The 27,517-nt window shown below is 40.7% G+C and overlaps 1 protein-coding gene across 4 annotated transcripts in view; it reads right to left on the reverse strand.

The window, feature by feature from the left end:
* KCNB2 (potassium voltage-gated channel subfamily B member 2) overlaps positions 1–27,193 on the reverse strand; it is a 198,323-nt gene extending 171,130 nt beyond the window's left edge. Inside the window, exons 1-3 of one of the 4 annotated variants that reach the window (XM_083823001.1) lie at positions 26,683–27,193; positions 18,192–18,285; positions 10,753–11,437 (exon numbers count right to left, since the gene is read on the reverse strand). In XM_083823001.1, the coding sequence (XP_083679127.1) occupies positions 10,753–11,331 (579 nt within the window). In that variant the 5' untranslated portion in view covers positions 11,332–11,437; positions 18,192–18,285; positions 26,683–27,193. Of the gene's footprint in view, positions 1–10,752; positions 11,438–18,007; positions 18,113–18,140; positions 18,286–26,682 lie in introns of those variants that run through there. The other 3 variants (XM_083823000.1, XM_083822999.1, XM_083823002.1) reach the window with 3 other exon arrangements.
* Positions 27,194–27,517: the final 324 nt, after the last annotated feature.

A 27,517-nucleotide genomic window follows, 5' to 3' on the forward strand; every position in this document is an offset into this window, starting at 1 on the left:
ATTTATTAAAATAAAATATCGCCAATCTAGATTTCTAATCCTATCTGGAGAAGCATTTGAATTCTTCCCAACACCCAAGGTACTTGTTGAGTTCATCCACAAGACCTTCAACCTTACAGTTTATCTTCAGAAGAACCATCTCTCTCTTGGACTTGGTGTCACTCTCCTGACCTCAGCTCAGTCAGACATAGCAAACTGCATTGCAAAGAACTGCAGTTATATAACAGGCTGTAAAACGACACAGAAAATCTTGAATTATAACATAAAAAAAAAAGAAAAAAAAAAAAAGAAAAAAAAAACTTTTAGTTGGAGATCCAGAAGTGGATAGTTATAATTCTAGCCATAGTATTGCAAGTACTTGCCATTCTTGAAGTTACCTTATATGTTGCCAGTAGAGAGACCATGGTGGCCCAAAGGCTCCTAAGTACAGAATATATTTCTGCATACCCACATCCCAAACTACTAAATAGCCTCAGTATTAAATTATGTCTAAATCATTTGTTCCTCCTGCCTGAATTCTAAGAAAGGCTGTAGGCCAGTCATACAGGACTGGCCATATACCTTGGTACTCTTCATTTTGCCAGCTAAATGCAGGTAGGAATGATTTAAAGGTCTTTGAAGTCAATGCCAGTGTTCTGACAGAGTTCAGAAGCATTGGCCAAGTTTTCATGAGCTATAATGTGACAAAATGTATTGGCATACATACATAGACCAAGGTACTTCTGAAACAGTGTTTTCAAATGGCATTAAGTTCACAGGAGAATTTACACAAAAAATTTTAAAAGATAGCACATGACAATATAAAGGCTTCGTGAAAATAATAGAAATGGAAATGAGTTCAAAGTTCTCAGAACAAATCTGTAACACTTTTTAGATGATCTCTTGCAGTCTGCAAAAGAACTACCTTAAGCACTTTTATTTAGCAATATCCACTGCTCTCTAGAAAAACTTCCCCAAAAGCCAAATACATGCTTCAGTAAAGCAGAACAGACATCTCACTGGAGGACCCTTCAGTAAGCAATTCAAAAGTAGATTACAGTGCTCGGGAAATAAGCTACGTGAATGTGAGCTGGAGAACAAAACTTGATGCCATTGTTGTCTGTCACAGAAATGTGACTGACTGAAGAATTACATAAAGTAGGACCATCTCAGGAGTTCACTGAAATACTTTTAGCAGTACCATAATTCAAGGCAAGCTGGGCTGACTGTCACAAAGTATGCCAGCAGCTAACACTTCCTATGGGGCATTCTGAAAGTGGCCGGTGACACCCGAAACTGTCACTGCAATTTGGCTGCCCTTGGGACAGCTCTGGTGTGTGCCATACCTGAGCTATTTAAAGCAGTATCTAGCCCTTAAGGTTGCATCAGGAGGGACCCAGAGAAAGATGAGTGAAAACAGTGACTCCTGGGTAACATGTGTGCTCCAGTGTTCTGCAGTGAAGCTCATTACTCCTTGAAGAAAAAAAAAAATAAAAATCTTCCTTCAGAAGCTGTTTTGTGACGAACTTCAGTCCTGTTGGGCTTTTATTTAACTTGCCTTTTAGAGGCTAGAACAGAAAAGCTGAGATAATCCTAGAAGGGTTTTTTTATTAGTCCAGTGAAGTGCCAGTTTTTAGGCAGGAGCTTAGTGAAATACAATACCATTTCCCACAAGCACCAGACATAAAATATTCTCAGTGAGGAATGAATCTGAGCCCCAAAGATCAGGCAAGACTTGTCCAACTTCAAGAGTTCACCTTTTCAAATTTCCTCAGGCTTCAGGTTTGCATCTCATGTTCTGGCTCCTGCCTTTCTCTATGTTTTAAAAGAAATCTTGTATAACTTTTTATAGCAAGTAGCTACAAGATGACTTGAAAATTCAGCAAGTATGATTCAGACAGTTTGTAGGTAGAAAACCAGTGCCCTGTTTGCCTCCACCATCTCACACATTTTCTCACTGTGCAATATTGTGAGGTAACAAAAAATAGATGTCGTTGTTGTACAGTTACACATAAGAATTGCATGACTAAAGGCTCCAGCAACACCCAACACACTTTTTGGAAATAAGGGCTAGTATGTTAATATGTAGACTAACATTTCAGTGTCTAAATGTGTTTTTCAAAGACAACTTTCTCTTCCACTGCTGCTCAAAAACAGTAGAAGACCTGTCTCAGTGAATGGAGTACATGCATTCACGCACTCATACTGTCATAACATTCACGTGGAGAAGGCACTGTACACTTAACGGAACAACTTCAAATGTAGGGCTGTTGTCTGGGTTCCAATCAGTGCAAATCAAATAAACTTAAATAGAAATACACTTTCTTATTCCACCTGAAAACCTGCCCTTATTGTATGCCTCCCCAAAGAGAGAGTTACCCATGCATATAAAGAGCAGATTGTGATGTCTTCCTAAAAAGACTCTACTGGGATACTTTTTTGATCTCAAAGTCACTTTGAAACAGCTGTGCCAGTGATACATGCTTGTTTTCAATATTCCCTCAAAGGACTTGGGGTTCAGCGCTATGCGTCAAAGACTCACGTATCTTCATCAAACAGAAGACTTCTGATTCTGCCATATGTCATGATAAACACCATGTGTGTTTTTTTCTTTTCAGAAATAAGTAACATGCAGTAATCTCCGGCTTTCTGGTCACCTGGGAGCTGTTTTTTGCTCTTCTACCTCATGGAACAAATCAGAGATTCACACAGACAGGGCAGTTTGCAGGATAGCTTATATATTGGTTATGCTCTCAGCTTTACAAAAGGAAGACAGAGCGTGTTCATCCAGTCAGTAGGTTTAGCCCTTTGCTTCCAACAGATTTGGTCTGGATAATCCTCCAAATAACATCACCTTTGTGTCATTTAATTTATGCATACGTATCTCCCTGTTGTCTGTTTGTTTCCAAATATCTTACGTGACAGAAGACAATGCACTGCCAGAGGCTTATGAAAACACGGAACGGAAATACAACATTTTTAGGACATATGATCTGCCTCTCAGTGAAGTGAAAGACACAACACTCTGGTCTGTCCACTCAGGCATGACACAGCTTAAGTGGCATGTCACAGCTGAAAAGCCAGCTCATGAGACGCTTCTGACTTTACAGAGGGGCATGGCATAATGCACAAAATATGACCTTCCTAACCAGAAATATTGCAATACATCTAAAAGATAGTGATGCTGGACTAGACTCAATGTAGGGTAACAACTAACAGAAACAGTATATGAGGAGTGGTTAAAATAAACAATTATTGTAGAATTAAACTGCTTTATTAACTTGAGAAGCACACATAGGGCTGGGGTAAATTGGAATAATGCTTTCTACCCATTACAGGAAAGGGCATACTTTATAGAATAGGCTGTTCTCATGGAGACTTTACCTCCCAGTAATTCACTGCGACCTTGTATATTTGAAATCCTGGCACATGTTTCTGTGCAAGAGCCAGTGTGCAATTCTGTGAATGGTGACACAAATCCAGACACGTTCTAGTCATTACTTTAAAACATCATTTTGCAAAACATTACTAATTAGATCTTAATATAGAGAATAGATTTTCCAAAGTTTTAATATAACTATTCTTGACTTTTTCTCCCTTTAACAAGACTTATCATGAACCTTCTTTAATTTTCCTTGATGTAACCATCAAACCAGAGTCACTGAAGCCCTTTCTCATAGATCCAGGTAGGAAAGGTGCTCTTCTGCTCATGCAATGAACAAGGATACTCCCTGGTGCCAGTGTTTGAAGTCAGTGGTAGACTGTCTGAATATGACTCACTGCATCTTTGCCCCAGGCACTGCTTCCATAATTTAAGCAGCTGATTTACTGAGAATTAAGTGTCAATAATAAACAGGTCAGTTCAAAAGACATTTTACTCATTTTCCTCTAATAGCAGTTTTTAATAAGTTCTACTTTGCAGCAAGACCTTTCAGCAAAGCAGAGATAAGATCATGCAGCCAGAGGGAACCCTGATATAACTGAGGCATTAAACACCTCTGCAGCAAGATGGATCAGATGGTAGCTCAATTTCCATGACACTTAGGTTGACCAAAAATGCTGAATCACGGGTTACATGATACTGCACAAAAGAAGTAAAGAAAGTAAATAATCTTTTAATGACCAATTCAGCAGTGAGCATACACAAGGTCTTAAAACAAAATCAATTAACTACTGCCAGTCTACTGTGTTCCTTGATATGATATCTATTGAAAAAACAATATATTCACTTATCTTTCAAGATATTAAAACACTTTAGTTATTAAATATGAATGACTAGGATCAAATATAATCTTTGCCTCACAGTCACATTGACTGACTTTATCGTTTGGCATAAAAAAATTACTTCACCTTAAAAGCAAAGAGAGGTAAGAAGTATCCTGGCCAGAAATGATGGTGAGACGGAGATATGTGTTTATTACCAGTGACCAGCCTCTGTGCTTTACCACACCTTAGTTTCAGCAACTGTTTGTCTTTAAAGTATTGGGAGTGACAAAGCAAACTATAACATTCCTGGTAGTACATTCAGATAAAGGCTCATAACAGGCTCTCCGTAAAATAAATTGAAACCAGAGGTCAAATAGAAGTTCAATCTACATATCAGCTAGAAAATACCACTCATCTTAAACAAAAGCCATCATGCCCTGAAGTATACTAAGTAGAATACAAATACTTGTGGGAATTAAAGTAATACAAAAGTCATTCCTCATGCTTTAAAAAAGAGACAAACTTAATTCTCTGTCATCTTCAAACTCGGTCTACAATTAGATTAGAAAGCACACAAAATATAAGCTTTTGTTGGGAGAAATGTAACAAAATCAGGATGACACAAAACATTTAAACCTAAAGCAAAAAAAAAAAAAAAAAAAAGGACATATGCAGGAAAAGTGTTCTGTTCATATAACGTAACAAAGGATGCAAACAGAAGAAAATCTATTTCTTTCACTTGAACACTTTATCTTATATACTTAGTGCAAACATTCAGCTGTTGACAGACTCCTTTCTTATCTGTGGTAAGTCTTTGCAATGCATCCAACCAAATGAAATTTTTCCTGAGGTTCTCTAGGCATTTATGATGTGTTTGTCAACCCAAAAGGACCACCAGCATACCGTCAGTTATGGTTTGCTCCTGAATGAACTCTGCATTACAATCTAGGATTTAATTTATGAGAAGTTGCAATGGAATGCAGAAATGTTTTATATGACACTCAGCTCTCTTCTGAAGTTGCACATAATAACTCTGCTAATTCGCATTTATCCCATGATCACTCTTAAGCTGCTCTAGAAAGTCTGAACAGGAATAAGAGTCAGTGTGCATTATAGGTAAAACACATTCATGGAAAATAAGAATCAAGTCCCAAACATGTAATAGGAGTGCCCTTTCTCACCATGTCAGTGTGACAAGCTGAGCCATAATGCACACAGTAGCTAAATAAGTGTCAGTGGCCTGAATCCCCCCATCATGCTTCCTTTTATTTTTAATAATAATTCAAATTATTATTATTTTTTCTTTTCATAGGGGGTTAGTTACTGAATGCAAGACACAAACTCCTCATGATTTCCAGTCAGGCTTCGGATAATTATACTTTCTGCAATCCACAATCTGCTAGTTAGCTGATAAATTATTAAGCTTTTCACAAAGGAAGAATACTTGTTACAGCCAGTAATGTAAAGTAAAAAATAATAAAAATAAAATTAAAATAAAAAAACAAACAACAAAATAAGGTAAGGACAAATGAGCCATGCAGTGAGACAAACAGAATTAACTTTCAAACCCATCAGGTTTCACATAACTTTAAAGAAGGTAAACCACATGCTGCAGAGACACAAAAGCCAATATTTTACCCTTCTGTGTATGTACATCAACAGGGGTTATGCGAAAATCACGGATAGAGTGTGAGTGACTAGTAATTTTTTTAATGACTTAACTTATTTATATTACCTTTTATATTTGATCAGTTAATATTCACACTGAGCTTTAAGAAAATATTCATGTGACAAAGAATTACTTGTACAAGAAAGACGTGTAGAGTCAATCCCAAGCAATTACTCTCTAGTTACATTCAAAGGGCCAACCTGTGATACAAGATACTGAAATATGGAAAAAGGACAATTATATTGACATTTATTGACAACATTACTGTAAGGTACTTAACATAATATTGTATATACCACTGATAGTGAAAGATGATTGAGGCAGTTTCAGATATCTCTAAGCAGAAATAGCCTCTGTATCTCTCCTAGATATTCCACTAATTTCTGACCTCATTAACTATATTTATAGTAGCTCATCTGCACTCAAAACATTCCATATTTGTTTAGGATTTAGTTCAAGTGAGTCTCATTGATGTAAAACAAGTGTGAGAAAAGAATCAGGCTCTTGAATTCTGTAAACAAGAATGGCACAAAGAGCTCATGCACTAATACTCTGAAAAAAACCATTAAATATAGGGATTTACTTGATTCACAGTTGTTCCAAAGTAACGCTCCTCTGATTTTAAGTGTGCTACACAGAACAGTACGACATATATGTCATTAAAAAGGCCTCAACTCAGCTAGGTTCATCCTTAATATCCCTATGCAATCCACCTGAAGTCTATTCACGTCCACGGAAATCAATACTCATTCTGGTGTCTCTTGAGGACTTTCAGACTTCTGATAGCTTGTTCAGAGATACTGCTTCTCTAAGGAAGCTGTTTTAGGTCTAGAAACTGTAACTAAAAGGCCAAATTATGGTATATTTTATTTCCCAAACAAAATCTCTTAGGTGAACAGGACATTTCTGGAGAAAAATGGATGTACTGTGACCCTACTCTGCAGAAGGTTGATTCCACTTCAAATTTATGTGCCATAATGACTCAAAATACACTTTTGTTTTAGTTTTTCTTCACTATAAATTGGTAAAATAACTTCTTCAAGCAGTTTTCACAAAATACTGGTTACACATAAAACATAATCAAATGGCTGGTCTAAAAACTCAGGTGCTACTCTGGAATTAAAGAATGACAGAATGTCACAAAACTCTTTGGTTTGAGGGCCAGGGTTAGAAATTCCCTGGGATATAGATTACCCAAAATTCCTGCTCTTCCTAATTCCCAGCACTGCTTCTCATTTCATATTACTCTGCATGTCTGAAATAGCCAAACCTCTGGAAATTTTTTGTCTTAACCCTACTTGAAAAGTTTATGAATGAGAATGCAGGCAAATGGAACCAAATCCTGCATTCCTTAGTCAAAACCTCAACTGAAATCATGGAGAGCTTTGCAGGAGTGAGAGCTAAGCAAGAATTAACATACCTAGGAGAAAATGGTGACTAAGATGAGGTGCATGGCTACGTTTGCCAAAAAAAAAACCCACATAGTAAAGAGCATCTGTGTCGCACAACAGAATTTGATCTATAATACTACTTTCTTACTATCTAACCATATCTTCCATTCCTTGCCGTGCATACCTATCATCCTTTCCTATTTATTGTCACAGATACTGTAAAATACCAGCTGTTCATGCGCTCTGACCTTGCTGTGTCTCACCTTGCTCTAAGTGAAGTCAGTGCAAGCCTTCACTGACCTCCAGAGAAGCAGGATTTGTGCTGGGATACGTAATCCAAAGTGGGACTCCCCCTTAATTCAATAAGCTTTGGATCAGACCTAGAAGGGATCTTAGCAGAATCAAGAAGCCGCAAGGCACACCCACATATCAAAACCACACCTGAGTGTTTACCTCACTTTCCTAATCTTTTACGTGAAAGAGATTAAAAAGCAATCTGTTCCTTTCAACTGCTTAGGTGCTACACAGTACTTGAATGACTACTTGAACAGTATCTGTAGGATAGCTATGTACGTTAACATGTTTTCATTTGTTTCTTCAGAAGTTAGAAAAGGATGGAGTATTTGAATTCAAGGCTTCATGGTAATATTTTCTAGTTTGGTTCCCAACTTTCCTCCACTTCCCTTCCAAGGAATCATCTCCAGATGAGCTGCTCCATGCCAACCAGATCTCACAGCTGTTCAGCTCAGCTGCCAGGAGTGGTGGAGATAAGCCCCTCATCCCTGGGAACAAGGCTGGCACCTCAGCGACATGCCCAGCTTCCTCCTGCCTGGGGCTGTGGTCCTGGGCTCACAGCCTGACACGCAATTCCCAGGACAGTGGCTGGTTGTCTTTACTCCCGCAGAGGAAAGAAGATGGTTCTGCCTCCTGTTTTGGGACGAATTAGCAATTTACCACATAATGAAACAAAAGATGAGAAATCTGAAAACGATGTTATCCAAACACTTCAGATAAGAATCTTGCCACGGAGCCTCACACAGCCTGTGATGGCTCCAGACTGAGAGTACATCTGACTGACTCCAGCATATCTTGTTTTACATGCAGCTCTGCTTGTTTGCTTATGTTCCAGAAGTCTGAATGTGCTGCGACAGTTTTTCCTCTCCTTTATGCTATGCAACCGTGTCATTCAGCCAAGTTTCTACAGCCTTCCTTAGGATGCCATGGGTGTAACTGACTATAATTTTGGCTCATATATATATTTACAGACTGAGTATCGCTAAAAAGAGAAACTGAATGCATATAATATGGTGACTTCCAGCTGCTAGAATCACAGGAATCACATGAAATGGCATTAACTAAGACAGAAGGCGATTGAAATAATGCAAACCAGCTATCCATTGCTACATGTACACAAGTACAATGTGAAACTCCCGGTAGCAAGGAAATGTAGAATGTTAACATTCAATCAAACCAGGAGATGAGGGGAAAGGGAAATGAAAAAGTAAACAATACACGTTTAAACATCTTGGGAAATGAAAGAAACAACAACCTTCATTTGCAAAACCTGCAGAGAAATCTAGCAGTTTAACTGTCCTATGTTTCCTCATTTATCTACCAAGCCAAAGAGTGATTAAATGCTAATCAGCCATAGGCAAAGAACCGTAGAATCAGGATTTTAGTTTTGCCCCATTCATCTGTTCCGTCTTGCTGTGCTGACTCCTAACTTAAAGTATTCTTAGGAAAACACTAACTAAACAAGCATCTCAAGCCCTGTAAGCAATAGCCTTCTTCTCCACGTTAAAACGAAAACAAGAAAAGGTTCTACAAGCACACAATCCATTTCCCCTTCCCCTGAGCCTGCCTGTTAGGCATGGTGTGAGACGTAGCTGAGGCAGTGCCCACGGCAGGCCACGTCCCAGTTCGGGCACGATGTGTCCTGCCCTTGTAGCTCCACCAGGAGCCTGTCTCCTGCTCACCATCGTGTGCCAGGAAGCCAGATCCAGCTGCTGCTGCCTCATTTTTCATGCTTGCAGACATCCGGGAGGAGATAAGGTCTGTTACAGGTCACATTGGGAGTGTTTTAAACAGTGAGGGACTGAGAAGCTGGTCCCTGACTCCTGCAAGCCGTGTAGCAGCTGTGTCACAAAAATGCTGGGGAGGGGGGGCTGATGGAGGCTAACTTGTACCAGGGGATCACAGAGTGCAACATGGCCTCCCTGAACCTTTTCTGGCACACCTAATGCCCATCTGCTTCCCCTCTTCTCCTTCTCCTGGAGAGGAACATATGGCCCAGAATATGAATCTCCAAAGCAGAAAATGTATTCTTATCATTTCGTAAAATATTCTAACACTTTTTTTTTCCTTTTTTCTTTTTTTTTTTTTTAAGTAGCAAGAAATTGCTATTACAAGAGAAAGTCCTTGACAGGATGTGGGTTTTTGTCCATTCCACCATCATATTTTAATATTTACCTTAGTACAATGGGGTTGCATCGAATAACAAATTAATGACAGAAGAAAATAAAACCACAGTTAAGCTTAACATGGACATATACATACTGAACATTTTCACTCTGACTGATCCAAACTGGAGACAGTTTTCCTCATATTAAATAGTACCTAATGTCACAAAAATAACAATGAAGTTCCTCAAGAAGCAAGACAATTTTTCTCTTAAACTGTAGCACCAAAATCTCACCCTAAGTGTGTGCACTCATGTAAAGGGAAATTTTCCACGATATCACTGAGACTTTCATCAGTTCACCTGTTTAAAGACAGCAGAACAGGATTTCTTTCATGTGAATGCTTCCTTACCTCTGTCTGAATATCTATATTATATATAATATGCATATGATATGCATATACATATATTTGTATATACACATAGATGTGCATACATACATATATATGTGTATATACATGCTTCAATGCTTTAATACTTTCATACAGAACACTAATTCTTGACCACAAAGCACAGTATAAGAGAGAACATACTGCAACCCTTGCCCAATATAAAACCATGACAGACAGCGGCTGTTGACACTATTCTTTGACTATCACTTATCACTCTTTATGAGTCCGTGATATCACATCTGTGCAATGCCTGTAATAGAACAGGTATCAACACTGTAACAAATAAATGAGGGCTTAATAGAACATGTTTCTCATAACCAAATGCATTTCTAACAAAAAAGTAAGTAGTGTTCTCTAGATGCATTTTTATCAAAGAGTTTAAGGTGAAGTCCATTAACAATCACATATATGTTTCTGTTTATATACAACAAATGTAAAGCGTAGCACTTATCTAAAATCTACTGAAATCAATGGGATTCCTTTCTTCTGATTTCAGTGGTTTTAGAACAGATTATGTATATTTGTTTCATGATATGTAGATGTTTAGATTCTTCTTTTCTCTAAATATTTTAGTGAAAAATATTGATTCATGCATGTCAGGTACATGGGTCAGGACATTTTCTCCTGCTTGTGAATTAAACACAGTGTTTATCTTACCTTTGCTGCCACAGATGAGTTGGGTTTCTCCAGCAAGTCCCAGAGTTTCTTCCTCTTCTCTGGGCAGCATGTATTATCAAACTCTTCCCCTTCTCTTTCTCGCATTGTCTCTGCCTCTCTCCTCAGCTCTTCATTCATCTGCTCTTTCTTTTGGTGGTATCTTGCCTGGCAGCAAGATTCTAAATATATCTCATCAATCCCCCAATAATCAAGCTCCTGTCCAAAAGAAAGAGCACACATTTCTTCCATCATATGTAGTTTCCCTGTCCTGTAGAAATTCAAAATGGAAGTGAAAGCCCCTGGGTGTCGATCAAAAAAGTATTCATTTTCATTTAAGTTATAGTCATCACATACTTCGAGCAGAGATTCATGAGTATTACAGTCTCTGAGCTTTCCTAATCGTGTCCTTGGAAGTCTGTCCAAAGTCCTCCACAGCACTTCATGGTTGAGCCCACCAACATTTATTTTAACTCTCCGCGAGCAGGCTTTGCTCCTAATGATCTCCACTGGTTCTGGCGGGAGAGAAAGTGTAGACCTTGAAGACTTTTTGTTGATCCCTGGTGGAGCCTTCTCAGCCATTTTAAAAAAGGTGCAGTTGTAATGCCAGAGTCTTTAGGAGGATGAGCTTGAAGACTACAAATATTTGGGTAGAGTACTTTTCAGATAGACCAACCCATTCCTGAAGCTGAAAAAGACAAAAAATTAGAATATTGCAATGCAGAATATAATCCCCAAATGCTCACTCTCTCTTATTCCACACTTTCTTATGCAGATGAAAATATAATGATGGTAATTTGCTCTTTCTGCAGTAAGACTCTTTTGTGGTAGTATAAGGACCACTGGAACAACTGGTATGGGTAAGAGAACTATGTTTAAGCAAAAGCAAAAAAAAAAAACACACTAGAATTTCTACATTCATGAAAATCAAATGTGAAAGTTTATAAGGAGAACTTGTTTTGTTTTATCAGTTTCTGATACAGCCATGTCACCTAAATCTGATTATTTAACTATTAATTTGTGAGGCAAGCTAATAGAAAGATTGTAGGAATATGTATAAGGAAAAAGTGAAATGGGGGCTACCTTCCCTTTTACTGAAAATGTCAAAATTGGCAGATACATTCTGCAACTGAATGAAACAATTAGCACATATAAAAATCTCCTGTGAAACCAAACTGCAACCCTCACCCTACCATTCCAAATATCAACTTACTGTATTATTTCATGACAAAATATTACACACCAAACCATACAATTGTCATCCTAACAAGTCAAATTTTCTGCTATCAGACACTGCTGATTTCTAGACCAATTAATCAAGAGAATCGTAACACTTCTGAACCCACTGAACAGTAATAGAGGTTATATAGGCAAGGAAGTTCAACTGTATCCTGGGCTGCATCACAAAAATTGTGGCCAGCAGACCGAGGGAGGTGATTCTCCCCCTTTGCACTTCTCTCATAAGACCCTACCTGGAGTGCTGCGTTCAGCTCTGGGGCCCCCACCACAAGAAGGACATGCACCTATTAGAGAAAGTCCGGAGAAGGGCCATGAGGATGGTCAGAGGGCTGGAGCACCTCTCCTATGAAAACAGGCTGAGGGAGTTGGTGTTGTTCAGCCTGGAGAAGAGAAGTCTCTGGGGAGACCTTACAGCAGCCTTCCAGTATCTAAAGGCGGCCTACAGGAAAGCGGGGGAGGGACTCTGTGTCAGGTGCTGTAGTGATAGGACAAGGGGGAAACAAGCACTGGAACAGGTTACCCACAGAATCTGTGGATGCCCCATCCCTGGAGGTGTTCAAGGCCAGGCTGGATGGGGCTTTGAGCAACCTGCTCTAGTGGGAGGTGTCACTGCCCATGGCAAGGGGGGTTGGAAGTAGATGGTCTTTCAGGTCCTTTCCAACCCAAGCCATTCTGTGACTCTATGATTCTATGACTGTATGCCATCCCCCAACTCATCAGAAAGGCTCTTTGTCCCACCTATTAAGCCACTGCAGGGACATCACTTCATGACAGCAGTCAGCAATCTCAGTTTTAGTAAAGTTTAAGTTCATCTCCATTCATTGTGCACAATGTTGCAACGAACTCAAGTGCATCTGTTCACCACCAAGCTTTGAATATCTGTATGAAACAGGAAGAAAACCCACCCACCACCTCTACTATGGTTTGTTATCTTACACAGTGCTTAAATACTAACCTATCAATAGTATCATGCCCCCAAAAGAATATTAAGAATGCTTTGATAGGCTTCTTTTACAAAGTAGGAAAGTCCTCAGTAATTTCCATGAGTTGATGTCTCCTCCTCCCCTTCTCAGCAAATCAACAATTCAACAGTCTGCTCCTTCTTTTGAAGAGAAATAACTGCAGCGCTAAAAAAGCATTTGATGTGAACAAGAATTTGATCCTCCTTGCAGAGTAAGCAAGAAGGTTGTGATGAGAGGGATTGTTACCTATAAATATACCAGGGGTAAACACCAGAGAGGGAGAAGACTATTTTTACTAAAGGACCATGATGGCACAAGAACAAATGGATAAAAACTTACCATGAAAGGAAGATGGAAATCTGAAAGGGAATTAGAAGGTCACAAAGATCGGATCCTCACTAGAGAAATGAGAATCTAGAATAATCCTCTACCAAAAGTACCGAGCAAAAATCAAAGAATTATTTCAATATCGTATCTGACATTGTCAGATTTGTTGTATACTTATGATGAGGTTGACTATGTTCCTAGTATAAAATTAAAAACACTAGACCTTATTACATCTAAACTTTAAAAGGTTTTCTCCACCAGCACATAAACTAATAGTAAGGCTCAGCCCCATATGATATAGGTATTAACAGACTTCCATGTCCAAAACCATCAGGGAAAAGGAAAGTTCCCTATAAAATTACCCATCAGATGTAATATTTACATTCATAGATTTTCTATTTCTTTTGAGTACATAACACACTGCCTTGTTAACCCCCATACTGGGGACAGCCCAAAACACCTCCCTGTTCTCAGTTTCAATGTCAAGGTGAACCTACTTCAGACAAGGGCCAAAAGATTCTGCCTCTTCACATTCTGCCTCTATCCATGCACTGTAAATCTCTCTCCAGATCACCCAATGCACCTCTCTGCCTATTTACATAAGGGTTTAAGCCTGTAACATTTACCTTCATTCATTAAAAAGATAATCTGATAACTTCACTTGCAAAGATAAATGTCATATCAAAACCAAAGCGCTGACATCGGTAGGTTTACATAACATATATTCCTTTCTGTTGTGTGGTGCTTTGTATGTTGTTCCGTTTTGTTTTGTTTTTATTGTCTTCCCCTGAGGCTCATTTTTCCTCTATTACCCTTCTCTGCTTTGCCTTAGATGAAAGGGGAAGATGCAGGAGGTGGAGGGTACTTCTGAGCTGCAGCAAAGGTAGCTCCAAGAACCAAGTACCATGGGGCCTGCTGTCACTGTACCAAAAGAGTACAGCATGAATTAGCACCATAACCCAAACCCACTCAGAATCAAAACACAACAACTGCTCTTCCGCACCCCAGTAGATGGGGAGACTCAGGTCTTTGCAAGGTGTCTTCACTTGAGCATCTCCTAGTGGTCTGTGATGGTTTATATGTCTTCTGACATACAGACCGTCACGTTACTAAGCAATTGTAAGAGGATATTTCTCCACAAAGGAAATACTTACATTTTTTTTATGAAAAATCTTTTCAGACTTTAATGCATGATGATGTTCCTCCTTTAAAAGATGTCTTACATAACAAAACAAAAGAATTTAAGAAATTCATAGAGAAGTTCTGTCACCCTCCATGAAATCAGTCAAGTCTTCAGGCAATTTCTGCACAGCATCACTCATTTATTCACTATTGAATCTCTGGGATTTATTCTCTTTTCTTATTAATATATGTTTTTCAGTATTAACAATACAGAGTAAAACAGTAGAAATCAAGTGGTTGATCTGATTAGTCTTATGTTAACCATACCTTCATTTGCTTTTCTGATTGCAAAAACTAAAGATATGCAAGACTAAGCATTGTTTTAGCTTTTATGCAGTGTAGTTACCACACAGATTTGTTAAACAATGCAAAATTATAGTGTCACCGATACTGGTCTACAGCTGATAAAACATTTTCTGATTTGACAGTATAATTATTGGCTGCATCTCCCTACTTGAGGAACTGTGGCTTTTCTAAAACGCTTTAACACTCCTGGTTAACTGTGGTCATACCGAAATCAGCTGTGAAACACCATTCAGTTACTGGTTAGAAGACTGGATCCAAGGTGCTATGTATGTACCAAGGTATATACCAGCAATCACAACATGCAACTCTTTGAAAAAAATCAATAATAATAATAATAATAATAATAATAATAAATTCTCAAATTAAAAATCTTGAAAAGTAAAAGCTGTTTTTGCCTTTCTACAGAGCTCCTTTCATTGAAATATATACAAGCCTTGGACTACATAACTTTTAAGAAAATCCTTTTAGTCTGCTTCCTAAGTCTCTTTCTTCACATATTTTATTTACTGCGGATAATTTTTTAAAATGTCTTCCTGTGCAGCTTTTTTCCCCAAACCTGGACTACAGAGTGTCTCTAACTGTGTCTTTAACAAAAATATAATCAAAAGCCTCTACTTCAACTACATGACACATTTAACTTTATAATCTACTTTATGAATTTCACATAAAAACACCAGATATTTCATTATAACAAAATTATGCAATCAAGGTTATCTTTACAATTCATTAAATAGCTATTCTGGCTTTTAGCTACTGTTACTAACTTTTCAGACACTGCAATTTTTCTCCTGAGAAGGTTTAAAATATTTTGGGGTTAAGTTTATTGCCTCAACCTTCTGGTTGTGTGCAGATCCACCATACACTTTTTACACCCTAGGAAAGTGAAAAACACTACTAGTCCTCCGCAGATGATGCCAGCCTGCTGCTTACCAGTGCTGCACAGCCATCAGTAGAGGACATGAATTATAACCACAAATATATACTAAGAACAAAGCACAATAAAAAGGAGTTTCCTTCCTTGCCAAAATGAAATGACTTTGCAGGAAAATACCAATAACACTGAATAAAACTCTTCCAATTCAAAGTCAATTATTTGCATTAAATAAAAGTGAAAAGTGCGAGGACTACTACTCAAAAACCTATAGAAAGCCAGAATGAAGGTTAAGTTTCTTCCTCCACACCATATGCATGCAGATTTTAATGGTGTGATTTCCCCACCACCAATTCGTTCTGCATTATATGAATGGGTAATTATTTACCATTTCATCTTTCTCATTCAGAATTTGGCCTTTGATGTTATTTAGCATGCAAACCCAACACTATATGCAAAATGATGAATTTCCCCTAGGGAGTTCTCACTGTCCTACCTGAGTGCTTCCAGGGTACTTGAGAGTTTACCATCTTAATATCACTATCAGGTTATTATTACCCTTACTTTATGAGGGAGAAATGCAGGATGCATGAAGTATCCAATAATTTGGCTGCTCAAATATGCCAGTTGCTTTTTTTCAGAGTCTTTAGTATTTTTATCACATTTGATGGGTGCATCCACATGAGCAGATAAAACCCTCCAGCAGAGGAACTCAGTTGCCTGTGCTGTTACATTGCTAGGACACTGCCTGGCACAACACAGTCAGGACTCTCCCAAATCATTTGCAAGGATGGCTGGAGAGTCAGCGTGCTTCAAGGTCTGCTCCCAGTAAGTGATTTGCATGCAGCCGTCTGCTTTGGAGCCTACATGAGTTTAACCGCACGGACACAGGTCACGATGCCAGCTGGCCTGAGCAGCACTGGGACCCATCTACCAACTAGCCAAGCTGCACCCCACATGAGCAAGAACTTGCTCCAAAGAGATTCACATCCAGGCAGCGGAGTGCAGTGTCTCTGGAAACATAGCCTGGCCCCCAGCACAAGGAAATTAAAAAATTGTTAATACTTCTGAAAAGTTTTGTATAATTGAGATGTCAGGTAAAGCTGGTGTCCAGTTCCTTAGCCATAAGCTTCCCACATCACAGCTATCACATTTCTGTTCTTTGTTTCAAAATATGAAGAGCTGCAATTTCTCAATGGTGAGCTGAAGGATCTTTATTAATAGTTTTATCTTAACTTCAGTCTCCAAAAAAATGGGTGAGATCATAGCTAAAACTCTGAAGAAAAAAACAAACAAAAAAAACACTCAAATGAGGTGCTCATTATTTTAATTTCCCACCCTGATAGGAGTCACATCTCAAACAGTTAAGAATTGGTAAGCTGAAAGCATAGAAGTCCACCTGGTCTAGTGGGAGGTGTCCCTGCCCATGGCAAGGGGGTTGGAAGTAAATGATCTTTAAGGTCCCTTCCAACCCAAACCATTCTGTGATTCTATGAAACATGTCAAAGAGACAGTAATCCTAAGCATCGTATGTATTTCTCTGAAGACACACATCCACATGCATGAATGGATGCATGCATGCACAGCAGGGAAGTTGAGCTTTGATTGTTCAAACTACCACTGACAGCTGTGTCTACACTTAGATTCAAGTCCTCAGAGACAAGGAAATGAAGGGGGAAAGACAGCCTCAGCCCATCTCCCTCATGACTGAGCTTCTCTGCAAGCAATGTCTGGCTCATGCCAGACCATGACCATGGCCAGGGCCATGGCAGAGGCTGTAAAAGAGCAGGGCTGTTTCCTGAGCTAAGTCAAAATTGGAGCTGTAGCCTTATGGGCTTTGTTATGGACAGATCGGACTGTGGAAGGTAAGATTTTACTTTGAGAATAAATCCTGCAAAACCAGCTCTGTGTTGTTACTATGGCTAACTGGACTAAGATGATGATTATTTCTATTTCATAACAGACCTCACAGACGATCTACTTTTGGCATCTAAAAAATTAAATAATGGCTGTATGAAGTCTGAGAGATCTACAGGAAACATTCAAAAAAGATGAGGCCTTTTATAGATGAACTTTTCAAACCAATGAAATCAGTCTGTCTGCTAGCTCCCTGTTCTCACCATCTTGAGCACAGAAGTGTCTTTTAGATGGATGAGCTGAACTTAACCAAGGAGCATAATGCTCAGGGGCTTTATATATTCCTTAAGAACCTTGTATAAGAAAAGCCAGACAGAAATAGGTAAGGAGACAGAAGACAGGAAAAGGAGAAAAGGAGGTAGAGTATGTTTGTAAAATCTTGCAGTCACAGAAGGTTGGTAGTTTTGGTTTTTCTGATTTTTTAAATACCATAATATCACTATTAATTACTTACTGTAATTGTCCTCCAGTAAAGCGTTGTCCTCCAGTAAAGCGTTGTAGGTGGGCCCTAGCCTCCGCTAAGGGTGATGTGGACAAGTTTAAACCAAAAGGCTGAACACCCTCGACAGCACTCAGTGTAAATTTACCTCAAGATTCTTACAGGATTTGGGCCTCGAGTGTCCCTTTTTGAGTAGTACCTCAAAGAAGAGCTGAAGCTGAGAGCTGGATTTGAAGCACCATTCTCAAGAGGGTGGTGAATGACTTGGCAACCTATCATCCCACTTCGGATGCCTGTACAGCCAACACAGACAAGAAGTTATGATGAGCAAAGCAGGCAATCTCAGTATGTCCCTAACCCCTTAGGCTGCTATTCAAATCCCCTGAGCTTTTAGACACCCTATCAGTGATGAAAGGATGTTATCTCAACTACAATATACCACATGGACCAAATGCGTATACATGCATTCAGCACTAACAGACCTCATCTTTTCATTGATTTTTGGCTTTGGGCTTATATTTCTACTGCATTAAAAATGCTCATGAAGGTAGTGCACAGGAATTCCAGTGCCCTCCTTGTGTTTTGGGGCACCTGATATACTCTATAACGTCTTCTCAGTCTGTCCAAGTGCTGAATTAAGATCATCACCAGCCTTTATTCCAGGCTAACTCTGCTTCTTTGTCTTTCTGTATCAGTAACACTCTGCCGTTTGTGCTCCTGACAAGTGTGGCTATATGATCCTCGAAAACAATGCTGGTGCGTTCCTGCTCAGTTTACAAAAACGGCTGCATTTTCATCACAGCCCAGGTTGAAGCATCTTGTTTAGGATGTGGTTGTCTGTGGTGCCTGCACTTCACTATTGGTGTTTACAGCTGGTTGCTAAGTACTGAGTTGCTGCTTTTGCCAAAGGTACCGTCTTTCACTACATATTTAGCCTTCCCTGGAAATTTTAGAGCAGATGAGCTGTCACAGCGAAGTACAAGGCCGAATGGCAGATCATTTTCTTTAATTTTAAACAACCAGATATTACAGAAATGTGATTATGTAAGATCCTCATTTCAGGGCTAAATCAGACTGTATATTTATATCCTGGCTAGCACTCTGGATCCGTAGTTTTGATCACTGCTTCCATACAGTTCTTTAAGGATGTACAAATACTATATGCAGGATATAGTAACAATATTAAATACATTAATATTAATAAACCAGAACTTTGAATTGCAACTTATCTAATAGTTGATTTTTTTTTTTCATTATATTGCAGTGCACTACAATGATGGAGGAGATTTTTAACATGTCCATTGTTCTTTCGGGAGGCACTGTTGCAACCAGTTGACCTAAAACAACTGGTTTTAGGGCTACTCTAAGCAAGTTATCTTATACCACCCTTCAGTCTTCCATTACTCCCTACCAATAATAGTGCTGAAAGCACTGAAGAACTTCACAGATGTCTTTTTGTTCTCCTGACCAAAAGCTTTCACAATGCGGTACTGAACTATGATTCTGGGTTTCTAGGCAGGAAAATATTATACTGTAGACAATATTACACTATATATACGGAGAATGATGTTTGAGATAAATGTGGTAAACTGAGAAGCATCAGATTTTAACCCTTTTTGAATGAAACTGCTTCCAAAACTATAGCCATGGCATTTTATTCAGAATTCTACTACAATGTTTACATTTTCTAATAAACATGCAACCCCACCATCCCATCTACAATTAAGGAAAGCATGGTCATATGTGGCTTCTTTGGAAGTGAAAACATTTGGGTTCAATTTCTGCCTCTGGAAAAATTTCACGTTGAGTCATTTATAAGTGGACAGTTCCCTAATTCAATCAAGCAAAATGGTAGGCCTAGACTTACTTAGACAACAGATAGGGAGAGATACATCCAAATTTTCACTTAGAGGTGGGCATATTTACTCAAGAGATGCTTGTCTCAATCCAGACCCAACAGGAGTACAGCCTACAGTCTTACTTCTGGTGCTTCACAGAAGCACTGAAGCTGGAAACAAATGATTCAAGGCTTGGATTTTTGGGTGACTCAATTCTGACAAGTGCCTTTGTACACAGCTGGAAATGTCCCCAAGGTCATAGCATCAGCAAGTCTTCACAAAAAGCTTTTATCATTAAAAATTAAGATATATGTCAGCATAGGCTTGATTTGGGAGAGTCCAACCCTTCAACATTTTGATGTCTTAACTTATGGAATGTCTCAAAACAAACCCAAGCTAGTCAACCAAAGTTGTCACAAGAGGCCTGTGACAACCTGTCACCTTATTTTGCCATGTGCTCATCTGGAAAGCAGAAAACTTTGATTCCTGACCTTATCTGAGGGGGTTTGGTTCCACTTACTGCACAAAGGTAGAGTTGCATTAGAGATCAAGTAAGGGAGTGCCATTCTTAGGAACTTCTGTTTAACACTGTAGAGACATTACACTGCATTTTCATAATGATTTTTAGTCTTATCGTGAGTGGAAACAACATAAGTTTTGTAAAGCATAATGTCAAGCCTAAGGGCAGCAGATACCAGAAGTATAGATATTTTGACCCAATAATTGACCTAAGAATGGAAAAAAGTGAGCACTCACTATCATTCATGACCCCATGCAACAATGCTAATTGCTGTAATCATGAAATTAAGAGACAAGAAGAATTTTTTTTTTACAAAATTGCCACAAAAATATTTTATTTACCTTTCTCAATCCAAAATGTATTTTTTTTAAAAAAGCCACAGCATCCTCCTAAAGAATGTGCTTGACCAGAGCCATTAGTTCAGGTTTCTAATATTAGACATGCAGGACCCAAATTCAAAGAAGAGTGTGGGAACCTCTAGCGCAGGATTAACACAGACAGAAGGAAAAACTCTTAACGCCCATCCACCCTCAGTGCACAGTCAGGATCAAAAGGGAGACAACTCGTCTTGACGTTCTGTGCCTGGAAGCCTCCTCTTACAATCCCAGCTCTTCAGAAGACCAGAACAAGGTCCAGTCTATAAAATGCTCCTGGAGATGGTGGCAACAACCCATTCATGTAATTGCCTGATTGTTAAATATTTACTCAGGGACTATGTTAGTCCCTGGGGAGTCAGCCCTGTGGTTCATACTTTATAGCCTACTGCTGCTACCACAAAGACCCAAAATGGCTGCATGGATGGAGACCACTCCCCTGTTCCTACTGTGTAAGAATGAAGCAGAGCAGGTTAGAAGGGGATCAACCATCAATCTGTAGCTGTGGGCTATGTGCAATTCTCTGGCTCAAGGAAATCTCAGATTATCAGAGGCGAAACATTTGTTTGCATCATGTTAACCTAAGAAAGGCCTAAAAGCTCATCTTCCCACTTCTGAGTGAGTAACCTACTCACTGACCATCTTTGCTTCTGCTAGGTGATCAGAGCAGCCAAACATTCCCACCCCTTCTTTTCTTCAAGGGGAGCAGAAGATTCTGAGTTCTGCTAGAGCTACTTTAATGAAATGAAAAAATAGGGACTGAAGTGACTAACTGTATGTAGCTAGACTTGTCCTAAATAAAAATTCAAGCAGAAGGCCTACCCACAATGAAGGTGCTTGCTCTAGTCAGCAATAATGAGAGTGGAAAAAGCATGAGATGGAAACATTCTAGAAGGCAAGACCTTCTAGATGGCACTACTGTCAAGGCAGATCAACTTTGTATGCTATTAATCTCAGTAACCGCTGGATGAGCACGTACAACAGTATCATTCATAGCTTTGTTATTTCAAGGCTAATTAGTCCAGTTCACTGTTTTGAGTCTGCTTAAATACATTAGTGGGATTTTTCCAGCTGCTGCGGCCTGCCAACACTTTCTGCTCAAACTGTCCCAGGATCTTTCTGATATATTCAAATTCACACTGAACGTATGGCTGTAAATTTTGGTAGGATTATTCAGTCACCTGAGAATACATCCAGTTGAAATGAGATCATCAGCCTTGCAGGTAAACCAAAAAATTGCACTTTAATAGAGCAGAAGACACAACTGAAACCTCTGTGAAAAGCAGCATTGTGGCCTCATTTTGAGTTGTTGAGCTTGGTTATTATTTTTATCTTCATTTACTTAAAATACAGCTACTTTTCTAAAAGTTAACAATTGATGAGATACTGTGAAAAACTGTTTTATGAGCTGCCTCAAGACGTCTTATTAATGTTCTGAGGTAAATGTATTCTGTATTTGGACTGTACTGCCATAATTGATTTCTCTTTCTTAACTTGTTAGGCAATCAGGGAGAGAAGCTCATCTCCAGTGTCAAAGAAGATTATGTTTGAGAGCTTTGTTCAGTTAATTATCAGCACAGCTTTGCCTTCACTTCCTCGTTACATTGTTATACCTAAAGAGCTGATGTTCATTTCCTAACTAGGTAAAACCCGAATATGATGGCAGCAAGAATATCCTGCCATAGCAAGCGTGACCTCCCAGGCCGGCGGAGAGGATTCTCCTGCATCACACGCCAGTGCTGTGACAACAGGGATGTTTGGCCCCTCTGTCTGGACTCAGACCACATCTGCCCTTGTGAAATTTCTCAATATACCGTGGTCCTACTGTTGAGGTACTATGAGAGGTAAATTGGTAGATTGCCATTGTTCCTTGTAAAGATGGCAGTTGCTGCTTATCACAGACTACTCCTAGATACTTGGAGCATTATGCATTATGCCAGCATTACATATATTATTTATTATCTAATAGATTGTTGGTTCTGACTCTCTTGCTGCTGCCAGCAGTGATGCTACTAACTACTCTTTATAGTCATCCGGAGGAGGAATAGGGCCGTATAGAAGCTAGATATTTAAGTCAGAGCTGATCTGCCATTATAGCTAAATATAGATTTCCTGCATTAAAAACAAATAAATTAAAAACCTCACAGATTTTAGTGGCCTAAGACTTTTCCATTACTGCTTTCTTACTGCTCATGTGGTCACCATAATTCATGAACAAGAGCATTCAAAACAGTATTCATTATTTACTGATCGTGCAGCTAACGTCCTCATAATTTCAGTGCTAGTGAAAAAGTAGCAATGCAATTGCTCAGCTTACTGCAGCCCTCAAGCCTGGGAAGAAATGATGTATTGTACAATAAACAAGTGAACTCTAACTTCGTGAAAATGTCGGTGTGTGAGTTGCACTGAAGTTTTTGTATGTACTGTAACATACATCACGAAGGCTTAAAAACAGAACAGTCTTTGCTGTCTTTCCACCTTTAATGGAGAATACAGACAGCTTTAAGCTTAATATATTTTAAATATCTTGACTGATACGTATTATAGTTAAATCTTTAATTTACTGACTTGTAAAGCTAACTGGGATGGTCTTTATACCTACAGCTACCAAAGATAAGAAACTTCCAAACTCTGTTTAATAATAATAAAAAAAAAATTTCCTCAGCTTCTCTGTTCACCTTTTTATATTTAATCATATGATTTAATATATTTACATTTTACTTAGATTTAATTTGAGCATCACTAAGCAGTCTATTTATTAGAGCTTTTGATAATATCCAAAAATGTATTCCCCGGAAGAAAACTAAAAATAATGAAATTCTTTCCAAATCCCTTCTATGTAGATGGAGAATTAATAGGTAAAGAAACATAGAATGCTATGAGGCTGCACAAAAATCTACATTTATGATAGGAAAAAATCCAGCCTATAATGTCCCACGGAATTTATTTTCACAGTATCCCACAGAGCACTGTTGTATGTCTTAGAGATCTCTGTAATTAAAAATTATAAAATTTATTTTCATTAACAGTTAAAATTATGGTTAGGAAGTAGACACTCATTTCTACCTGCTAAAATTGAGTTAAAACCATATGTCCCAAAGATTTATTATAAAATCAAAGAAATTAAATACTCAGTGTTACTACCTCAACAATAATCACAAGAGGAAGATGTTAGTTACTTCTGAGAAATCAAAAATATTTTCTCATAAGTTGCTCACATCCCGATAAGAATAGAAACAGCACAATCCCCCCAAAGTGAAAAACAGACTATTTTTATTGTGCATCCAACTTCATCTTACCCAGACAGCTATTAGGTTAAAAACCTTATTCCCAAAAATGAAAAAAATCCCCCTTTGTAATAATATAGAAAAAGGAAAAGTCCTTGTAGAGGAGGTCATTATTTAACTCCAAGGGCTGCGAGCATACTGTTGCTGGGTCAGAAGGAATTATGCAATAGCACGATGAGTTAATAGAAATGACCCCAGAAAATGCATTAAAACAAAACATCATTTTTAGAATGTGTGTGTGTCTACCCAGCTGAAGCCAAATTGGAGTGGCTCACAACTTTAAGCGTTTCCCTTTCTGGCTCCCAGCTTTCCCTCCTGGGTTCTGCCTGTGAAGAGCAGCAGGTCCACGTTCTGAGCAGCAAACACCTCCAGAGGGGTCTGCAGAGGGGTCCCAGCCACTGTCCGCTTTACCAGACCCCTCATGTCTCGTTCACCAAGACCCCTTTCCCCTAAACCATGCAGACTGGCGACCAGACAGCCCCTCCCCAGTGTGCTGTTTATGTAAGAACAACACGCGGAGTAAAACACCGACTGCAATGTCCTCCAGCAGGTAGCTTTAAATATAGCGGTGCCTTGGAAAGTACCTGCACATGTACTGACGTGAAGCTCAGGGAAGTCACATAAGATCAAGATTTTCCTCTAAAAGTCACAGTAGCAAGCTGATTGGCAAAATCCCAAATGCTGGCAAGAAAGCTATTGCGAATCTCTACTCCTCGCCTTGCCTTGAATGGCAAGCCAGAATTTGCCAATTAACTTGCACTTAGAAAAAAAGGCTGAGCATGAATAAATAAATACATATGATGTGGCATTGTTACGGCAACAGTACATTTCATAATGCTGAAGCCAGTGGAAATGCTAAGAATGAAGCATGCTACTCCAAATATCACTTCTCCCTCATCTTCAACTGAGGATGTTTTCATTTTCACTCTCTGCATATGTTTGAATGAGGCCAACCTGCTGAGCCCCAGTGACAGCATCCAGCTGAGAGAGAAGGAGGCTACAGCAATTTGAACACTGTTGCGGGAGCTGCATGTGGAAGCATCATAAGAAATAAAAGGCAGCTGCAAGTTCCCGTAAGGCTGGGCTAGGAGACTGTTTATCAGTTCTTGTTTGAATGAAAAAGACAGCGGCATTAAGAACCTGCAACAAACTTTTTTTTTGTGTGTGTGTGTGCACTGAAACTCATCCCCCTGGCAAAGATTTCCAGAGCTTTTACAGTACATCTTAGGTGATCACAGAGCAAAACAGATCTCATGAGCAGCGTGTGCTGACTGACCCTGCTACCCTGAAAGCTTCTAGTCAAACTCTCTGGCAGGAGGTTCACACCCCAAGCTTGGTAGGACATTGAGGTTTCAGACTTTGCCCAGCCTCTAAGGCTCAGTGCTAGCTCTGCACTAACTTGGATACAACTTGCTAGCAGAGCAAACTTGAAGGCTTATTGTTTTTAAAGCTAAACCTCACCAGACATGGCTTTTCCTACTCCTGAGCCTGTCCAGCCTCGCTGCTACTCTTCCTCTTCTAGACCAGCCCTGGCAGCTCTTCAGGGCTACAGGATGGAGTCGCTGAAGTCTTTCTTTTAAGTGTCCTTTTAGTAGCCAGGTCTGCCTGCCTATGGATTTGCTAAGGAATGTTGCTTCCACCTGATGCTACTGACACTTCCCTTTTTATACAAACATTTGAAAAGTGACACTTTTGGCAGGGAGTCTAGAGATGGTCCTCCCTGCGATGAACTAAAATGTCCAAGAAACTGCAAAACATACCACTTATTTATATCTTAATCATTATGTAACTTGAATGAAGTCCAAGACCGACTATAAATATGGTCCGTACATAGGGTATAAACAACGGTCTACCTTCACACAGGCACTGAAATACAGATAGGATGTACTGAATGGTTTGTACAAACCATGCAGTGAACATGCCCATTTCTACAGACGCTTGAGTTTTTAAAGCCAGGGGAATGACAGCATGCTACATAGCTACAGAGAGAATTTATGCCAGTATATTTCAGGCTAGCACAATGCTACAGTTCTTTCAGCTTTGGTAGTGGGGATTTTTTCAGTCGCTGGGTGCACGGGGTAATTCAAATGACAGTTATCTACCGAGCCGCTCAGGGTTTATATCATCAGGTTCCCCCAGCGCTATTAGAGCATCGGAAACAAATGATGAGCCTTTATCTTTAAAGCTCACCCACGGCAGAAGGTAGAATACTACGAAATGTCACCCCCCCCACCCCCCCCACCCCCATTTAGCAGCTCCGAGGGAACAAAAACACAAGCCACGGTTTCCGAAGCTCTCCGGCGTGAGGGCTACACGGTTCTCCCTCACACTGATCCAAGCAGCCGGGGAGAAAAACGCGTTCCTGAGCCTGCCTGCTGCCCACTGAAGACCCCGGGGCCGGGGTCGGAGTCGGGGCCGGGGCTGGGACCACCCCATCGCTCCGGGGGCTCCCCGGGGCTCCCCGGCGGGCCGGGCACCGCATCCCTCCGGGGGCCAGCCGGCAGCTCTCGCCTCCCTCGCAACTCGCATCAGTGCGGGAGGCGTGGATGACTCGGTGTCTCCAAAAAAAAAAATAAAAAAATTATAATGATAATAATGATGAAAAATAAAATCAAAATAAACCCAACCCGCATCCCTCGGCGGGAGGAAGGAGAGATGCCCCGCCGCTTACCTTGCTCCGCTGGCGCCCGGGGCACCGCCGGGGGCTGGAGGAGGGATTCCCCGGCGCTGGCAGGGGCTGCTCGGGCTTCCCCGGGCAGTGCGCGGCCACCAAAGCCCCGGCGAGAGGTTTGTGCCGGTCGCTGCTTCCCGGGGAGGGCTTTGCTCTACATTCCCGGCTCCACATCACCGCCCCCCCCGGCACGGAGAGGGCTGGGGGTGGAAAAACCGCGGCAAAGGCATCTCCCTGCTTCCCCCCCCCCCCCCCCCCCCCCCTCCTCCGGAGCTGACAAGCCACCGACCGAGCGGCGCGGCGAGCGGCTGGGCTGGCGGGCGGGGATGGGGGGGCCGGCAGGGAAGCGCTGGTGGAGCCGGGGGGGCGGAGGGGAGGCGGAGGGGGGGGGGATAAAAGCCGAGCCCGCGCTGCCCTCGCCCCGCTGTAATCCCCGGCTGCATGCGAGCTGCCGCCGCGGCCGCCCGGGTCTGCGGCTGTGCGCGGCGGCGGCGCTGGGGAGGGCTGGGGGGGCCGGGGGGGCACGGCCGATCCCGGCCGGGGCAGGCGGGGAGACCCCCGGACCCCCCCTCCCCGCCTGCCCCCACCCGCGCAGGATGCGCACACCCCCGCGCCGCGCTCCCGTGCCCGGCCCAGGGTGGGGAAGGGGGAGCGCGCACACGCCCCCCCCCCCCCCCCCCCGCCCCAACTCCCCCCTTTTAACCCCCAGGCGGGTTGTGCGCACACATTGCACGACCCCCCGGCAGGGGATGCACACGCACACAGGTTCACGCTATTCCCCCCGCAGCAGAAACACCCCCCCACCCAGCACTGAGCCCCCTCTCCCTGCACGCAC

This window comes from Anser anser, assembly GCF_964211835.1.
Source record: "Anser anser genome assembly, chromosome: 2".
Classification (NCBI taxonomy): domain Eukaryota; kingdom Metazoa; phylum Chordata; class Aves; order Anseriformes; family Anatidae; genus Anser; species Anser anser.